Source organism: Scomber japonicus, chromosome 8 (genome assembly GCF_027409825.1).
Source record: "Scomber japonicus isolate fScoJap1 chromosome 8, fScoJap1.pri, whole genome shotgun sequence".
Lineage (NCBI taxonomy): Eukaryota > Metazoa > Chordata > Actinopteri > Scombriformes > Scombridae > Scomber > Scomber japonicus.
The window spans coordinates 14,296,174-14,314,744 of NC_070585.1; the positions used below are offsets into that span (position 1 = coordinate 14,296,174).

At 40.8% G+C, this 18,571-nt stretch overlaps 1 protein-coding gene across 4 annotated transcripts in view; it reads left to right on the plus strand.

The window, feature by feature from the left end:
- Positions 1-16,071, plus strand: part of gabrb2a (gamma-aminobutyric acid type A receptor subunit beta2a) — a 29,041-nt gene extending 12,970 nt beyond the window's left edge. Inside the window, exons 5-10 of one of the 4 annotated variants that reach the window (XM_053324356.1) lie at positions 7,532-7,614; positions 11,257-11,394; positions 11,685-11,837; positions 13,743-13,987; positions 14,469-14,618; positions 15,715-16,071. In XM_053324356.1, coding sequence (XP_053180331.1) covers positions 7,532-7,614; positions 11,257-11,394; positions 11,685-11,837; positions 13,743-13,987; positions 14,469-14,618; positions 15,715-16,071 — 1,126 coding nt within the window. Of the gene's footprint in view, positions 1-7,531; positions 7,615-11,256; positions 11,395-11,684; positions 11,838-13,742; positions 14,033-14,468; positions 14,619-15,714 lie in introns of all 4 variants that reach the window. The other 3 variants (XM_053324357.1, XM_053324358.1, XM_053324359.1) reach the window with 3 other exon arrangements.
- Positions 16,072-18,571: the final 2,500 nt, after the last annotated feature.

The window sequence follows — 18,571 nt, forward strand, 5'->3', positions numbered from 1 at the left end:
GCGCAAAGACTGCTTAAAAAATTTAAGTATCTGCACTGCACCAGATTATTCATCGCTACATTTTGTTTCAACAGTCGAGAAATGTAATTTATAACGCTCTGACTCAATTATATAAGCCCAACACATAATTTTTGCATAACAGCTAAAAAGGAATGGAGGCTAGGAGAGCGCTGTTGTGAATTTGAGGGTGTGCACACAGCAGAGAGATGTGGTTGTTACCTCAGATACGTTGTCCTTGTCAGTGCTGGTGCCTCCCAGCTCTTCCATTATGTGGTTCGTGGGTTTGGTCCAGGTTTTATTTGATGCTAGCAAGTCCAGACACAAGCTGCTGTCAGAGTCAGCCCGGCCAGATGCCTGTGCGCTGTAAGCACACTGACACATACCTGCAGAGACGGGCGGGCTGGTTGCAACAGCAGGGCTTTAGTGGATGTAGAGAAGATGGCTAACTGCGAGGAGTCCTCAACGGCAAAACAGGACTTGTCCAGTCAGAAAGTCTGTTGTTATCCGCTTGGCTAAGAGTGGATTTTATTCACTATCATCAATGTAAAGGTGGCGGAGGAAGAATTAAGATCAATTACAATGTAAAGATGCTTCATTACAAGTAAAAGTCAAGCATTTTAAATACTACTATTGTGTTATCAGAAAAATATTACAAGTAAAAAAAGTAATTATGCCGCAACTATATGTCATGTTATTGGATTGTTATTACTGATGCATCAACATGTAAGCAATGTTTGAGTGTTGTATTTGGTTGAGCTGGAGCTAAATTGAACTTTTTTACATACACGTTGGGTTTGTTCTAACAACGCATCATGTTTTCAAGCCAATCACATTTTTTGTATGTAAAATCTTAATCTGTGTAGTATCTATATGTCTCAAAATGGCTTAAATGGCAATGGAGTCAAAAAAAGAAATGAAAAAAAAAGCAAAATATCACTTTCAAATGTGGTGATAAGTAACTAAAGACAGTACTTGAGTAAATGAGTTAATGTCTGAAGTTCCGTTTATGATATAATTATCACCTTACATGTGATTCTGTTTGAAGCTTACTGGGATCTTTAAAAGGTATATAATATATATAAGAAAGTTAACAAAGATCAATATCCATGCTACGCTGATTTTATTGATTAAGTATATTTGTCAGCCCTAAAACTTAAAGGCTCCATAGATGTTAAATGTCAAAATCAGTTTACTTGTCATGAGACATTTGAGCCTGTGTGTCGTATGATGTCATCTGTGTCTCTGAAAGGGACACAGAGACAATAATAAAGTGAGACAATAATAACAATAATGAGAATGAGAATAACAATGATAACAATAATAATAATAACAATACTACTACTACTACTACTACTACTACTAATAATAATAATAATAATAATAATGATAATAATAATAATAAGAAGAAGACGAAGAAGAAAGCCTGCATTATAAACAGGAGGAATTTAAAAGAGATGAGTTATTACCACACACTTACGGCCAAATAAAAAAATGGTATCGAGTGCATTATGGGAAATGTAGGATCCAGAGACTTTAAGACAGGATAGCTCAGCCTCAGCCGTGTTCATTGTTCATTCTTTTTCAAATCTGGCTTTCGCGAGTCCCTTTAAGAGAGGGCCTGCTTTGTACTAAATCTCTGGAAAATAAAATAAATACTAAATGCAGTGTACAATGACTTCCATATTATAACCCTACACAATATAAACACTGTTTCCACCCCAGGATCCAACCACCAAAACAGTCTGTTAACAGTGTCCAAACCATTGCTGTTAGAATTTTAAAATGACAACATCGTGCTGTGTCTCTAAATCCTCGCATAATAAGCGGTCAAAGTAAACATATTATTGGCCTCAAAGGTGAATGTGGATTTGAACTGAACTAACTGAAATGAGCTAATTAGCTAACCTGGGGAACACCAATAGATCATAGTGTTGTTTAGTTTGCACAAGGCATTAGATGTGTGTGTGTGTGTGTGTGTGTGTGTGTGCATGTAGGATCTGTGTCCGTGCGTGGGTGGGTGTGTGTGATTGATCGAGTGTTATTTTTGGGGTGCATGCAGAGGAGGAAGGGTGAGGGTGTTTTTTACTCCTTATTCCCTGGATATAAAGTGCATCCCGAACCTGCCAAATCCTGGTCTTCAATTACCAGGAGGAGCAGAAAATTACAACAGTGCTCCCAACTGTCACTTTAGAGCTTGGTTTGACTCTCGGGGAGAGGCAGTCTGATCTAATTACCCAGCCCCTGAAAAGGCTCAGCCAATAACACAGATACCTCCCAGGCAGCAAGGAAACACACACACACACACACACACACACACACACACATGCACACACACACACACAGAAAAACAAAAACTCCACTTAGTGTTTCATTTATGCAGGAAGAGAGGAAAGACCCCCAAAAAAAACAATGATCGCGCATGGCTTCTGATGTGTGTCGCTCAAAATTCACAGAGAGAGATTGAGAGAGAGAAAGAGACGTGAAGGTCAGACTTCATTCAAAATGGAGAAATTATTAGGATTCAACCTCCTCCCTTCACTCTCTCTCCCCCTCCTCCTCTCTGTGAATATTGTAGCTCCTTTTGTGAGAAGACATATCCTTGTGCTATGGAGACTGACGTCCTCTTTTGTCAGGGTGAGGAGTGTTCCACTCTGCAGCTCAATAGATGACATCGCATGGCCAGGAGGAGAAAGCTGCTGAGTGGAGGAAGAGAGGGATTTAAATCAGTCTTTTTTTCGGTCAATACCGTCAATACCGTCAATACGGGCTTAGCATCGCCTTTAAAGTTACCCGTCTCGCTCTCAAACTACTGATCAGGCAGGGCGGTGTGTGTGTTGAATGCATTTGGATATGCCTGTAAACACAGATTAAGAAAGCGCTGCTTTTATGTGGCATGTTTTGGCACACACGGGACCCTCTTTGTAGAGCCACTGCAGACATTTTATTTTCAAATTTGGCAGTGCCTGAGCAGGGAGAGACAATCCTGCGTGCCATGTTTCCTCAGCTCAACATGGGCTCTCTATCCAAAATGGAGGTAGCTTCTCCATCTTAATTCAACTTCCCGGCTTCATTACAATATCTGCGAGGTAAAATGTGATATGCTGTTGTTGCGAATGTCAGTGTAATTAAGGAGGGCGCAGGTTTGTAACCTGCTTGCAGAAATCTCTCCCTTGCATCCGCTCGCTGCTGTGACGCTCCCTCGAAATGAGATTCTGTCTGGGAATTTGTGGTGGTTGTGTTATGTCCGTAAACAAGGTCATTTGGAATAAAGGTGCACAGGCTGCCTTAGGGGGGGTCCACACACACACACACTCACACATACACACACACACACACACACACACACACACACACACACATACACACTGCCTGGGCTGAACTGTGAGGGAACATGTACGGAGAGGAGAGAAAAAAAAACAGGCTTTTTTAGAACTCTATGTCCTATTAGCTCCAACGCAGAGCAAATGTAGCGTGTTTGAATCTGCGTGATCTGGTAGAGCGTGGCCTCTCCTCCGGCAGGTTGGAATGAGAGAGGGACTGGCCCCTGATGTTGATGAAGAGCAAACAAGCCTGTGCTTCATGAGCACTGCTGCTGCAGAGGTCCATGGCAGACTCTCGCTGCAGCGGAGACGAGCAGGAGGAGGAGGAGGAGGAGGAGGAGGAGGATGAGGATGAGGCAAAGACGGAGAGGGAATCCTGCAGAGAAATCCTCATCCGTCTCTCTCTCCTCCTTGCTCGTTATTTGCTGTTTATTAATTGTTAGCGTGGGTATCGGACGTGCTAGCTGGGCCAGGGGACGCAGCAGCAGCTCTTGATCAGTGATGCTGAGTCTCTTCAGACAAAAAAGCTTCGAGACTTCTGCTGATGATGTAGGTGGGCTATAAATAGGCTGTTATTTTTACCCCTGCCATTTTGGCCTCATTTCCGCTTTTCCCCTGCGCTTCCTCTGCCATCGCCATGATTTAGTGGTGGTGATGGTGATGATGGTGAGTGATGAGTGACTGGTTGGTGATCACAACATCCCAGTAAGTTTTGGCCATAAAGGGGTAAACTAGGACAGAAATAAGACTCCTGTGTTAATCCCCCAGTGCACCATGGCCCTGCTAACTGGCTCTTACATAAGAGCCCAGAGAGCAAGAAAAAGGAGGCAGAGGCAGAGAGAGAGAGAGAGAGAGACAGAGAGCCCGAGTGTGTGTCTCTACATCTCGAAAAATGAAATCCCAAACTTGCCATGCTGGGCCCAGGGGAGCTGCAAGTCTTATGTAGAAGGATTTCAAATAAACTTTTGCTCTTAATTATTAAAGACAAAGGGCTCTTCAAGATAAGTTTGTAGTTATGATGAAGTTAAGAGAGGAAAGACATTGTGATTTAATTCTCACTGCTCCACTATCCCTCAATTATTTGTTGTCATTTGCTAAGCGGGGTTGAGTTCTGAAACAGATTTTGCAAAATAAAATAAAAAGTGGGCATCACACACGCCAAATAAAATGTAAAATCTTTGTGTTTTCTATTTATAGTTTGAAAATCTTCACCTAGATTTTGTGACAATAATTAGCTTGACTAAATTAATTTGTCTGTCATCAGAGATTTAACCTCACACCTGTTAGGCCATTGTGTGTAAATGTGTGAATCAATGAGCAGTACTGTTTTATGGCAACACTGGATTTTATTTGTGATTTTTGCATCAATGATGAATAGATTAAGTTTAATTTGCTGAATTCACCAAATCCATATATTTCTATCTGCTGTTTATTATTTACCAGATTAATAAATATATCATGGTATATAATTATACACAATTATATCATATAGGGGATTTAATAAATATCACCCACTTCTATTATCAAATTTAATCTTTTTTCTTAAAATAAGTTAAACTCCACCTGTGCAGTGAGATTATTTTAAACTGTTTCCAATTCAATGATACTGTACACAATGATAAAGAAAATAACACAGACAGATTGATTTAAATGAGTTATGTTAAGTTGTGCTGCAGCTGTTTTCAGTATCAGTTAACCTGCCAATTATTTTTTTAATGTATCAATTAATCTTTCAATTAGAAAAAAATTCATCAAAAATAATTAATTAAGCCCAATTATATAATTTGACATCTTCAGAGTCTGGCTCAAAGACATAACATTTTTATGACATAAAGCAAAGAAAAGCAGCAAATCATATTGGAGCAGATGGTTGAAGTTTTTGTTGAATAAATATCTCTAATGATTAATCAGTTATCAAAACAGTTGCTGATTAATATTCTGTAGCGTGACTAATTGATTGATTGACTAATTTTTGCAAATGTCTGCTAGTTGCTCTGCGCTGGGTGGTCAAAGATCATTTTCATTGTCAGCTATAAATGAATGGACCACTAAAGCAATAAACTGATGAAACGCCACTAACCAGCTATGACAAGGGAAACCCAAGGTCACGACAAATGCTTCAACCTATACTGGGAACTCTCCCACAGGCTGCTATTCTTGTTAATGGTCGCATGATGCTATCATGTTATATATCAATCAGTGTGTGTGCGTGTGTTGGGAGGGGGGTTGGTCTTGCAAGCCTAGGTTGCTAGATTTAGCCCCTGTAGTTACATTGGGCGTCCAGTCTCTCTCAGACAGCCTCAGGGGTTTGGCACGGCCGGGTGCCAGCCCGTCTCAGCTTTGGCCAACTTGTCGTGTGTGTAGCAGGAAGTGCGTCACGCTGAGTGAACCTGTCCGATGTGGCTGGCTCACACTTGACGACTCTTCATTTAAGGATTGTGTGACCAGAGGTTGAACCCTTTTTAATACGAACATAAAACCAGTGCTACGTCCCAGTTCCATATATATTGTATGCAGCATGTGCAATATATTAATTATGTGTTTTTGCAGTTAGTACACAAGACATAAATATACCTCACCAATATTCAAACAGGAAATGATGCAATAAATGTTAACATATTACAAACTTTGACTTTGAAATGACACAATGTGCAAAGAAAAAGGTTTTTCACAAAATGTAGTTTGTTTTCCAAAATGTTTCTGGGGCTGTCTCACCACCATCAGTAATCCATTTTAATTTTAATTTTTTTTAAATATTTTTTCATTTTATTTTAAACCTTTATTTAACCAGGCGAATCAATTAAGAACAGGTTTTCAGTTGTGAGCAGCTCCTGAAATTCCTTTGTTCACTGTGATTCACAGCTATTGTAGGACCATAACTCATGATAAAGGTTAGTATGCAAACTGACTTTTTTCAAGTATATTTAAAGTGTGGACATACTACACACTCAAAACTAAGCTTAGGTTGTCAGTATCTAACACAGACAACAATTAACAAAATTGTAGCACTTTCTAATACGTCACCCCATATTATATGTTTAGTTTGGTTTGCAAGTTTGAAAAAATCTTGTTGCTGTTCACTCATTATTCAGTTACAAATGTTGGCACTTCCTTATTAACTCTGTAGTAAGTCATTAATAAAGGGTATTTAATCCATCATGTCTGCAGTTGTAAATGTTATGAAGCTGTTAAATGGACCACAACCTGGCAACCCAAATGTTGTCCTGATTCATAGCTTGTGACGGATCAGTTAGCATCAGTGAATGATTTATAACATATTAACAATTAGCTACAGCTCTGTATAAATTATTAGAAAATGGTACTAAAAATGCTGCAAAAATGGGCTAAACTGGGCTGTACTGCTGAACTATGGCCTGGGAGAAGATGAGAGTATTTTTCTGTCTAAAAAAAGATCCACACATTGGAATAGTAGCTCCTAATAATTTTAATTGAGTGACATTTCAATCTAGCAGACATCTTTGTCAAACATTGTCAAATCAACTTCACATAGCAGGACAAGCAATATGAAGACACAAACACATCCTTCACTCAGGTGATTGTGATCTGCCCAATTGAAAGTAACTCTGTCAAGCTGGACCAATCAGAGCAGAGCTGGATAACCCTGTATGATACTTTCACTTGGGTGACAGAGCATGACTTTGTGAAAAGGGCAAAAACAACTTGAAACATCAAGATCAGTATTGTACAGGCTAGTATTAAATGTAACACTTCAATACTTGAGTCAAATATAGATAATAAGTCATATTTTTGTGTAGCTTTGTTGACCAGAGGAGAGTAGAGATGCAAGAGTTTATTATATCAGAGGGTGGAAATGTTGAAGAAAAGCAATCTGAGTTAGTTTTATTCAGCACCCTCAAAACAGGAAATGCAGATTTAAGCAGCAGATACACAAAAGATACTGGTCAATCATTTGATTTGCTTCCACTGCTAGGAAGACTTATTCAGATCTGGCAAGTGTTGAGTTGATCTTGATGCATCTATTGCTAATACTATAATATGATAATATGGTTGTTTTCTGAGGAATGGTTTCATGTCAAGCACTGCTAAATTATACAAATTTGTCATGATCCTGCTTTAATGTGTACATCGTACTCAGTGTTGAAGGTCAAATGAAATGGACTGGGCTGCTTGTGAGTGCCTTGTTTGGCTCTGTGATGAATCCTCTATATCCCATCCCACTCTGTGTCTAGGATCACCACAACTGCAGCCTGCATGATGGACCTGCGCCGCTACCCTCTAGACGAGCAAAACTGCACCCTAGAGATCGAAAGCTGTAAGTACCGTTGTCCCTGACAACCAGCTCTCACTCCCACACGTAGACGTAGATTTAAACAGATCCCACGTACGCATGCAGCTCTGAAATCTGCAGCTGTAGGTTTGAAAACAGCCTGCCAGCCCGGTGGTGGCAAAGGTAGAGGGAAGGTTGATAAGACTGCATGTAAAAATGCTGAGAAAGGCTGATGAGATATCAGGAGATACACATCAAGAAGAGGAACATCACTAATGGCTTGCTGACTGATAACATCTACCCTAATTAATTCAACTCCAGTGGCTTCCAAAGCGTGGAGGAGCTTGATTAGGTCCAGTGTTTCAGTGTTGTGCTGATTGTGGATGTTATGTGCGGCATTCTCCTGAAACTGCCTCCATGTTTGTTCAGTACAAAGAGCTCATTTCGCATGAAGTTTGTAATTGTACGTGATCTGGCGTTCTCGAGCCGAGGGAGGAAGGGAGCGCGGAGGAACATGAGAGAGAAAGACGAGGTCCTCTGCGTGCTTTATCTGGGTCCCCAGAGAAAAGGATTATGGGGCTGGGATGTGGTGTAGGGCTCAGTCTTTCCGGGTTTGATCACACTATTGCCAGCAGCGTTAAGCAGCACAAAAACAGTGCGGGTCAGAACCGCCTCTCTCCGCTTCTCTCCCATTATGCTCGCCATCTCTACCCTCATCACTCCCTCTTTCCGTTTCTCATCTCCTTTCTTTGCACAGTCTCATCCTCTCCTTTTTTTCTCTCCCAGCCTTTTTATCTCTCTCTCCATCACTCATACTCTCATTTTTTCTCCTCCTCCTCCTCCTCTCTCAGGCAGCCCAACACAAAATGCACACACACACACACACACACACACACACACACACACACACACACACACACACACACACACACACAGCTCCAGTTTTGATCACCAGGCAGTATCTGCTCTCATATGGATTAACTGGCAACGGTTTTAACGTTGGAATCGCTTCATGCCAGAGCATGCTATTTTATTCAGACTAATGAGCCCAGAGAACTCTCACTTCCCTTGATAAACTTGATGCATTTTTAACAGACACAAGTCTTAAAACCCCAGATCCCCCGATACATCAGCAGCTCACTACTGTGGCTCAGGACACTGGTCACATGCTGGGCTGCACCGAGTAATAACTAATTTATAGCCTTCAGTACTGAAGACCCACTGCATACATATTATGCCAATACACACCCACATATGTATGCATATAAGAGTGGCTGTTACATTGTCTTTCTCTCTCATTCTTTTGGGACACATATGACAGCCCCTGGACGAGTACGGTGATGTAATACGCTGACAGACCTCTATCCGAAAAATGTGCAGCGACACTGGCCATGAACTAACGGATCAACAAACTGGCTGAGCAGTAACGCTCAAGTGATAAAATGCTCTTTTCATTGTTCTTCATGCTGAAAGCTCCCTTTTCCAAACTCTCCCAATGCCCTCTTGAATGCGGCCCTTCATGGCTGATCAGAACTGAACCGAATCGCACATCAAAACAGCAGCACGGTGGACTCGCTTGGCCCTAATTGGGGTGAGGTGGGGTTGCAAAAGCCCGGGATGGTGATAATGCAGGCGATAGCTGTAGTGAAAGCTTACTGTATCTGACAGTGTACAATTTCAGCATTAACTGCATTACAGCTGCAGCCAGGATCTGATGTGTTTTGTTTCTGTGCTTTGTTTTATCCTTTAAATGCCAAATTTATTGGATAGGACTGGCTATACTCGTCTTATTATCAACAAATCCCATGAAACATATTACCTGATAAAACCTATGTGCCACAGATCTCAACTACTAAAAGATCTGACTAAAAACATCAGTGAGTCAAAGTCCTGCACTGGGTGACATTTTCCTTCATTACTATGAAGATGGGCAATGTAGTTTATTCTGAGTAAATTCTGCATCCAAAATCTTTATAATCACTGGGTTAAAAGAGTTAAACTATATATCTGTGACTCAGTGTGAACACATAGTTTTGGAGGTGAGAGCCACAGACAAAGTATGTAAGTCTTGTATGTGTAATATTGTAAAACATTGTTTGTTTCATTATTTTCATGGGATTTGTTGACAATATATAATATTTAAGAATATGGCCACTGCAACCTTCAACATGAAGCCTCAATGTCTTACTGAGACACTTAAATAAAACACCTGTCCTGACAACTGAAAATGTCTGCTGGGGAAAAGGCCTGTGGGTGAAGTTAGCTGCATATCGGACCAATAACAACCCCACACCAGCACCATGACCAGCTCCAACTTAAATGTCACCACTACAGGAACAAAGAATTATGTGTTAATTTAAAAAAATCAGAGCCTTGCAGTTTAATTATTCATCACATCTGAATAGGTCACTGCCTCTATGTTGAGTACGAGGCAGACAAAGTAGAAATCGGAGCAGGGAGATGGCTGCTCTCTGTTTGCCTGCAACGCTGTTCATGTCAGAGACAGACAGTCAGTCTGCAATGCTGGAGTCCCCTGACTGCACCTGCAACGGTCTCCATCCATGTGCACCGAACAGATGCATCCAGCTCCAAATCTCTGCTGCCTGCTTTCACTTTTAAACAAAAAAGGCTCTGCACAACCACACAGGTGCTTTTAATTACTCTGGATGATGAGACCTCTGGTCAGGTGTAAGTTGGGGGGAGCTATTTAAAGAACTACATACATTTGTTTCCCTTTTCTAACTGTAACATCTCTACCATGAACACCCATAGTGGATCCCCATGTATGAAACATGTAGAAAATTGTTTTCTGCTGAAAAGCCACAGAGCAGCTTCAAAGCTTCTTACTTTTAAGTGAGTTGCCCTACATAATTTTTCGATTGTAATGCTTTAAAAAAAAGTCTGTACTTTTCATTAGTGCCAACCATTCTCCCAAGCATAAAAGTATAATTCAAATAAATGTTCTTCCTTACAGATACAGCCATTGTTTTAAGTTGATGTAAGTAGGTTGTGAAAACAGCAGTGGTGGAAGTAATACTCAGATCCTTTACTAAGAAGTATCAATACTGCAATGTACAAATATTCCCTTACAAGTAAAAGTGCTGCATGAAAGTTGAGTAAATGAGTAAAAGTAAATAATTCATCATTAGATGAAATGTAGTGGAGTGAATAAAGTAACAAATGGAAATACTCAAATAAAGTACAGGTAACTCACAATTGTACTTAAGTACTGTACATGAGTACATGTAAATGTCCATAACCTGTTCAAACCTGTTCATGGAAACAAGACACACTATGCAAACATTAATGTTCAAATAGCTGTGTGCAACAAAATATTCATGATAGCAAAGTTATGTTTCCAGACCTTCTAGCAAGCACTTTAAATGCACCACAAAGGAGGAATATTAAAAAAGTAACCCGCATGATTATGCATTTACAAGGTGACTCCAACAAAAAATTAAGACAACTTATTGTTCACTAAGTGAGAGGTATCCACATATTTGAAGCAGGTTTCAAGTCATTGTAAGTTGAATAGCATCATGAAATAAAAGGAAATCTGGCAATTGAGAAATCAATCTAAAAGTGTGTTTCTTTTAGAAGATGGTTGTCACCATTTGTTAAACAGGCTAAAACACTGACATGGACATGTTTCTCTAAGTGTCCAGGCTTTTGGTTTCTCCTCTGCAGATGGCTACACCACTGATGATATCGAGTTTTACTGGCGAGGCGGAGATGGCGCTGTGTCCGGGGTCGACAGAATAGAGCTGCCACAGTTCTCTATTGTCGACTATAAACTCATCTCCAAGAATGTGGTCTTCTCTACAGGTACACAAAACAATGCTAATTTTATCACACTCCTTTGAATTTGCAGTTTTTCATCTGCATTGGCTGCTCTGTTAAGATGAACAACATTTTATTAGGATATGGGACATTGACTCTAAATAAAAACTTTCCATAGATCCTAGATTTTATTTTTATTTAAAAGTCACAAAAACATCATGTATTGGAGACAGATATGGCAGGCTCTCTTATGTCAAGAAAAATATAACTTTTAGTAGGCGTCATTGAGGAAAATCTATTTCCATCCCACTTCCTCTCTGTTCTGCCTCCTTCAGGTTCCTACCCCCGCCTGTCCCTCAGTTTCAAATTGAAGAGGAACATTGGTTACTTCATCCTGCAGACATACATGCCTTCCATCCTGATTACCATCCTCTCCTGGGTCTCCTTCTGGATCAACTATGACGCCTCCGCTGCCAGAGTGGCCTTGGGTAGGATCGCCTCGCTGCTGCTGAACAATGACCCTGGGAAATAACCCAAAGCTAAATGACAACAGACCATAACATTTCCATTAAGCAAACATCAAGCCTTTTACATAGGGAGCCTCTATAGCTATATGTTGTCTGTCACAAGCCTGATCATTATTTTCACTCAGTTTTCCCAGCATTTACTTTTTTTCTCATTAGCTCTAAGCATGTGAGTGATAGCAGCTTGCGATAGGCTGCCTGGCTAAATGTCTGTTGATCAGAGATGACTATATGCATGACTCATGCAGAGAGAGAAGCACTGCAGCTCGACCTTGAAGCGTGCTGTCTTCCTCTCTGCCTGTCTGTCTATCAGAGCCTCCCATTGGCTGGAGAGAGCCCAGTTTATCAGAGTTGGATCACTGCTAAATTACAGCCTATTACAGTGAATGAAAAGTGGCCACATTTGGTTAAATGCACCTCTTGGGGTAATGTTTAATGTCAAAGCAACTGATACTAAACTGAGATGCCACAAAGCTCCCTTTAGTGTTAAACTTGGTTATGACAGGTCAAAGCAGCAGAGGGAATGGCTTTGAGCTTTATGTGTGTCGTTCTTGTCACACACCATTTGTTTTCTGAAGTGGGACACATGTTGGATTGAGCCCCAGACGGTGCATTCGGAGTAACGTGATTTAAAGATCTGCCTGCTCTCAGTGTCCTGCAAACATGCAGCGAGTGAGTGCAACCAATGAAAGATGTGGCTCCATGCTACAGTGACACTGCTGGCTGCTGGGTTATTTATAATACGTGTGAATCTGACCAAATGCAGATTGTGCATGCAGATGACTAATGTATCAAACACAATGCGTGTATGTAAAAAAAACAGGTGAATCGTGCTGTGACTAATAGCAGATGTTTACAGTGGCAACGCTGTGCTTTTTATATAGCTTACAGTTCTGTTCCTTGTCCATTTGGATAAATAATTGGATATAAACCTTACTCATATGCAATGCACACAGTTTCAGTCTCTGGAGGTTTTGAATTATCTTTTTATCTATAGCTATGGGTTCACTTGTCAGGCCTGTCTGCTTGCTATAAATAAATACAATACACTGAACTTGATAAACGTGAAGCTTACATCCACAAGAAGATCCTTTAAAGGTGAGCACCTGAATTGGGTTATTTTGATGTCAGGCAAATTTCACTGAAACAAGCCTAAGATTATATATGTTGATATGTTGCCTATTTACTCAAATGAAAACTGCAAAACTGCTCACATAGCGCATAAGCCAAAAAAATTCTGGGTTTGCTTTGGTGTTGTGCTGCTTACTGAATATGTGATGTAATGTTTTCCTGGCCCCACCTGGTTGTATTAAGCTCTCTTAATACATCCATGGGTTGTACTACTTAGCTTAATACTAACATTGGCATACTTTCATACTCATAATGACAAGGTGAACATGCTGGGTTAAATTGGTATGATATTGATCATTTTCACCACCATAGCTCAGCATTTTAGCATGCTAAGATGTGCTAATTAGCACTAAACACAAAAAGTGTTTGAGGCTGTTATTATTATTCCTAGTATTGGAAAAATAAAAAAAATGACCTGTTGATGGCTCTAATCAACCCATCCAATATTTGTTGAGATATTTCACTCAAAACCACAAATGTCAACCTCACGGTGGCTGTAGAGGGACAGTTAGGGGATCAACCAAGTCAGTAGGATTCATACTATGGGTATCATGACAACTGATCATATAGTTGAGATATTTAAGTCTGGACCAAGATTATGGACCTAACAACCATCGTAACCATCTTGTGATCTCGCATAACCCTTTGTCAAGTTTATTTTGTAAGGTAAAAATGTCTTACAGTGTTTAAAGACTTCACTCTTTCTCTCTATAAACGTGTGACTCCACTGATCTCCAGGGATCACTACGGTGCTGACCATGACCACCATCAACACCCACTTGCGAGAGACGCTCCCTAAGATCCCCTACGTGAAGGCTATTGACATGTACCTGATGGGGTGCTTTGTGTTTGTCTTCCTGGCCCTGCTGGAGTATGCCTTTGTCAACTACATCTTCTTCGGCCAGGGCCCTCAGCGACAGAAGAAGGCGGCTGAGAAAGCAGCCACGGCCAATAACGAGAAGCTGAGACCCGACCCCAACAAGGTACACGTGCAGGCGAAACATCTTCAGAAAGTATTTGTTCTGTTAGTTAATGTGTGTGTTTGTTTCTGTGGGAGCAAATGACTTTTTCTCCTCTCAAGGTCAATGTGATGCTGTGATCAATGCTTGATGTCCTTTACCAGCACTCTTTACTCCTAGCTCTAGCTCTCCGTTTCTCACTGGTTTAGCCTTGTGTATCAACAACAGCTGAATGAATGATTACTCAGACTAGGATCTGAAACAGTGAATGCAGAAGCAATGACTGGCTTACACTTTATTTCCATATTTCTGTGTCTCTCAAAGGGCAAGGCGCATTGGAGAAATCACTGGCTGTGGTGCCAAAGCCTTCCCTTTTAACTTTATTCAACTGCTAAAGTTAGCAGGAACAACAGCAACATAAAAAAAAATCAAACACCCTTTCCTTCTGAGTGTGGCAAGCTACGATTTTCCCCGAAGTAACAGTGCTGATTTTGTATGCTTGCAGTGGCTGGTGGGAAATGTAGTTCAGAGAGATGATGCTCTGTATGCCAGAATGAAACAGAGGGAAATTGACGCATATGACTCGATGTGGGATCCCATCTTTGTGGACGATGCCGCATTAGGACTAGGCGAGCAAAGAAATAAGGTACTGGAGGTTTTGAAAGTCAAAACTAACAATGTCATCAATCTGAATCAATCCAGATCAGAGGAAAATGCTGTAGTTTTTGTGCATTTCTTTGATTTCTATAGATTTTTTAAGGCAACTTTGATCATCACTCCCACCATTGTGTTTTTTCCCTCTCTTGGTTTGCTCTTCATGCATTTTCCTGACAAACATGGCTTAGCAGTTTGATTTCTGCAGGCATTAACTATCTAATTATCTAAAATTGATGGGAAATGACAAATATGGCAAAAGAGAAGAAAACATCAGTGGCTTCTCTTAAGATAATATGGTTTCGATACAAATACTGGACAACCTCAAAGACAATTGATAAATCTCTTAAGAGTAAGTGAAGCATTTTTTTAAAAAATGGATCGTCATAAAAGGGAAAGAGATCATTTGCAGTTTGAATAGTGCCAATTAAGTGGCTCCGCTTCAAAGTGAGTTATACAAAATCAACAAAAGCTCCATTTGCAACAGGACAGGATTGGATTATAGGGACATTTTTCCTCAGAAGTCAGGCTATGGATGAAGAAATGTTGATCCGAATTCACTTCCCACAACGTCTTTCCTGACCTGCCCCTGAACCTTTTAGCCTATCCTCCATCTTTGCAAAGTCCTTACTATTTCTCTCAACCTTCTTCTGTCACATTTTTTTCCTTTGCTTTCTCTTTATTTATTCAGTTTGTCTTGTGAATCGACAGAATTTTAACCACACTCTGGTTGAAATTCTGAGATGACAATGAAGATTTCTCCATGAGAATTAGTTTGTAGAGTGCGTTGTGCTCTTCCAGGAATGTTATTTCATAGTCTTGTGGTTATATTATCACTCAGATATTGATTGACAGATGATCAATAATTTAAGTAGTGCTTTTAAAGTGCTTAAAGTTTCACTGTAAGTAACACAATTTTGACTCATTGCATTACCCATTCTAGCACCTCATCAGTATTTTCCACACAGTGAATTACTTACTGATCATTGTAGCTGCACTTGTTTTGAGTAATCATTTTACTAAACATACTTTAAGCTAAAAACTTCCCTTTGGCAGTCACTTCTCATGGCTCCACCTGTGTTTACACCCTCACACAGATGACTCCTGATGACAACATCCTGTTCAGCACCTTGGAGATGAAGAATGAGATGGGTGGTGCCGGGGATCTGTCCCGGGGCCTGGGAGCACCCGGAGACCCCCGCAACACCATGCTGGCCTATGATAGCTCGACATTGCAGTACCGCAGGGCAGCCATGGCCCGCCAGAACTATGGCCACAGCGCCTTGGAGCGCCACGCCCAGAAGAAGTCACGCCTACGGAGACGGGCCTCCCAGCTCAAGGTGAACATCCCAGACCTGTCCGACGTGAACTCTATCGACAAGTGGTCCAGGATGATCTTCCCCACCGTCTTCTCCTTCTTCAACGTGGTCTACTGGCTATACTACGTCCATTAAACCTGGCGGCGTCCGGTGGCCATCTTGTTGCAGGCATGCAAAGAAGGGAGGGGGGGCGGGGGGGAGGGAGGGGTTGTTAGGGAGATGAGAGAGTTCAAGAAAGAGAGATGAGAGGTGGTGTGAGAGAGAGAGAGAGAGAGAGAGAGAGAGAAAGATGAACAGTGCACCAACTTTTTTAGCTGGTTCATTTTAGAAAATATGAGGAGAATGCAAAGACTTTTGGATGGACTGCAGCAGCACCCAACACTTCAGTCAGCAGTGACTCTTTTAGGATTTGGGTAACACCTTAAAACGACTGACAAACACTCTAAAAAGAAGAGCGAGTTTTAAAAAGACAGAAATGGTGCCTGTTCCAGAATTTCAATATATCACTAATATTTGTCATTCGTAGCTTACTCTCTGTGGATCAAATATTTATGCTTGTGTTTGCATATACTTTAAGGATTTGTTTTGTTTAGTATCTATTTACTTCGTAGCCGAGCTGTCTGCATCCAGGAAAGCTTTATAAATGATTTTAAAGGAGTCATCCTTGATAGTCTATTTTCCTATAATTACTGTATATCAAAAACATCCTTTAAAAGCATGCTTATGTTTGATTTCATTTGCATCTCAATCATGATGACGATGGAGCGCAAAGCATTTTAGTTCTACTAGTTGAGGTTATTCTGTTTAGCGAGCGCAAGTTACCATTTTGCAGCTTTTGCTTAGCATGGCACACCTAGGTGGCTGGTGTGAGCTTCGCTGGATGACAACAGGTGGACAGCAGGGGTCGCTCTTTTCTCTGGACATCCCTGTGGGGCTTTAATGGTGCCAATGCTGGACAGAGAAGGCTTCCTCGTCTGTTGAAGGTCCCATATTATCCGGTGAAAGAGCGGGACTGTTGGACACTGATGCTTTGGCCAAGTTTATGTTTTGCTTTTGCTGTGCTGACAGAAGTCCATTTCACCATGTGTTATGTTTTTTTTAAAGAGAACATTTGACTCCTCTGTACTTTCTGCCATTGTGTGAGGAGCTTCAGAGGCGGAGAATGGCTTTAACGTGACTTAAGCTGGTGTAAGAACTTTGCTGATAGATGAGCTGAGTTTAAGCCCTTTCATCGCAACCAGAGTTGCTGCATAAATATGGCAATCCACAATCATCATTATCAGTAGAAATGAATGATAGAAGTATGATGCGTTCCATTGTGATTAGGTTTCTGTTTTGAAAACTGTAGATAAACATAAATCATGTTTAAAGAAAAAGAGATGATTCATTTTTATAAATCAATACTCACATTATGTGTAAATATTATGGATTTATTCTATTTAAATGGGTCTCTGTTGTTGTTTTTGCAGTTGAATTACAGATCAAATGTTCCATTCAGTCAAAAAAGAAAAAGAGCAATTTAACTGAGGAAAAAGAAAAACACAATTCACAACTTTGCTGACTCTGTACTTTTGGGACTTTTCTCTCTTTTCTTTCTTTTTAATGGACTCTTAAAGCATCTACTTGCTGAAACTAAAGCACTTCCAGACACCAGTGACTTTTGGGTCAATGTTTTGTTCTCCAGAAATGACTTAACAAGGACCCCACTATCCAGGCATTGAAGTCAGGCATATTTTGTACAAAGTTTCTGTAAATTCCAATTGTAATATTTCATAATGACTGTAAATATCTTGTGTAATGATTGTCAGCAATTATGAAGATGTATCTAAATTCAATTAAAACTCAATTCAGTCTATCACTTCAATAACAGAGTATGCGGGTGGCAGTTTTATGTGTTCGGTGAATGTGAGGCTGCTCATGATTGTGCTGACTGTCGGCCTCATGGCTGATTGAGTGTCTGAATGAGTGAGTGAACAACTCAACCCGACACAGGGAGCGAGTAGATGAGCGAGAGAAGTAAATGTAGGGGTGAATAGAGAGATGTGAGGGCTGCAGCTGGGGACTACTGGCTGCATAATGGATGGAGAGGCAAAGGAGTCGGAGCGAGGGCCACGGTGGTCTGGGCTGAGATAGGCTCGGCTGGGGTCTGAGTTGGGCTGAGCGCCAGTCCCAGCCTCAGGGGACATTAACGCAGAGAGCCATAGATATGGAGGCACTCTGTGGACTCAACTGTGGCCCGCTGGCTCCAGAGGCCAAGGGCGCCTGCTACAAGAAAAAAGACAGGAAAAGAAAGGAAAGAAAGGGCAAGATAAGCGCTATCCATCCATCCATCCATCCATGCTTCGACCTCTCCCTGCATCCTCCCCTCACTCAGCAAACCGACTGCACTCTGCGCAGTACTTGCTTCCTGACCTGACCACTGTTACAGCCCTTAAATGGATGCTATTGAATATTTAATATTGCAAAACACTGAATATTTAATATTTTAAAAGGGATTTTGTTCTAACACTGACTAATGTGCAGCTAATGTTTGATATTGAACTTAAAGGAACAGAAGAACACAATGAGATACCAACAAATGTTTTAACCAATGACAATCTGAAGAACATGTTTTAGAAATAAAGAATGACAGTTT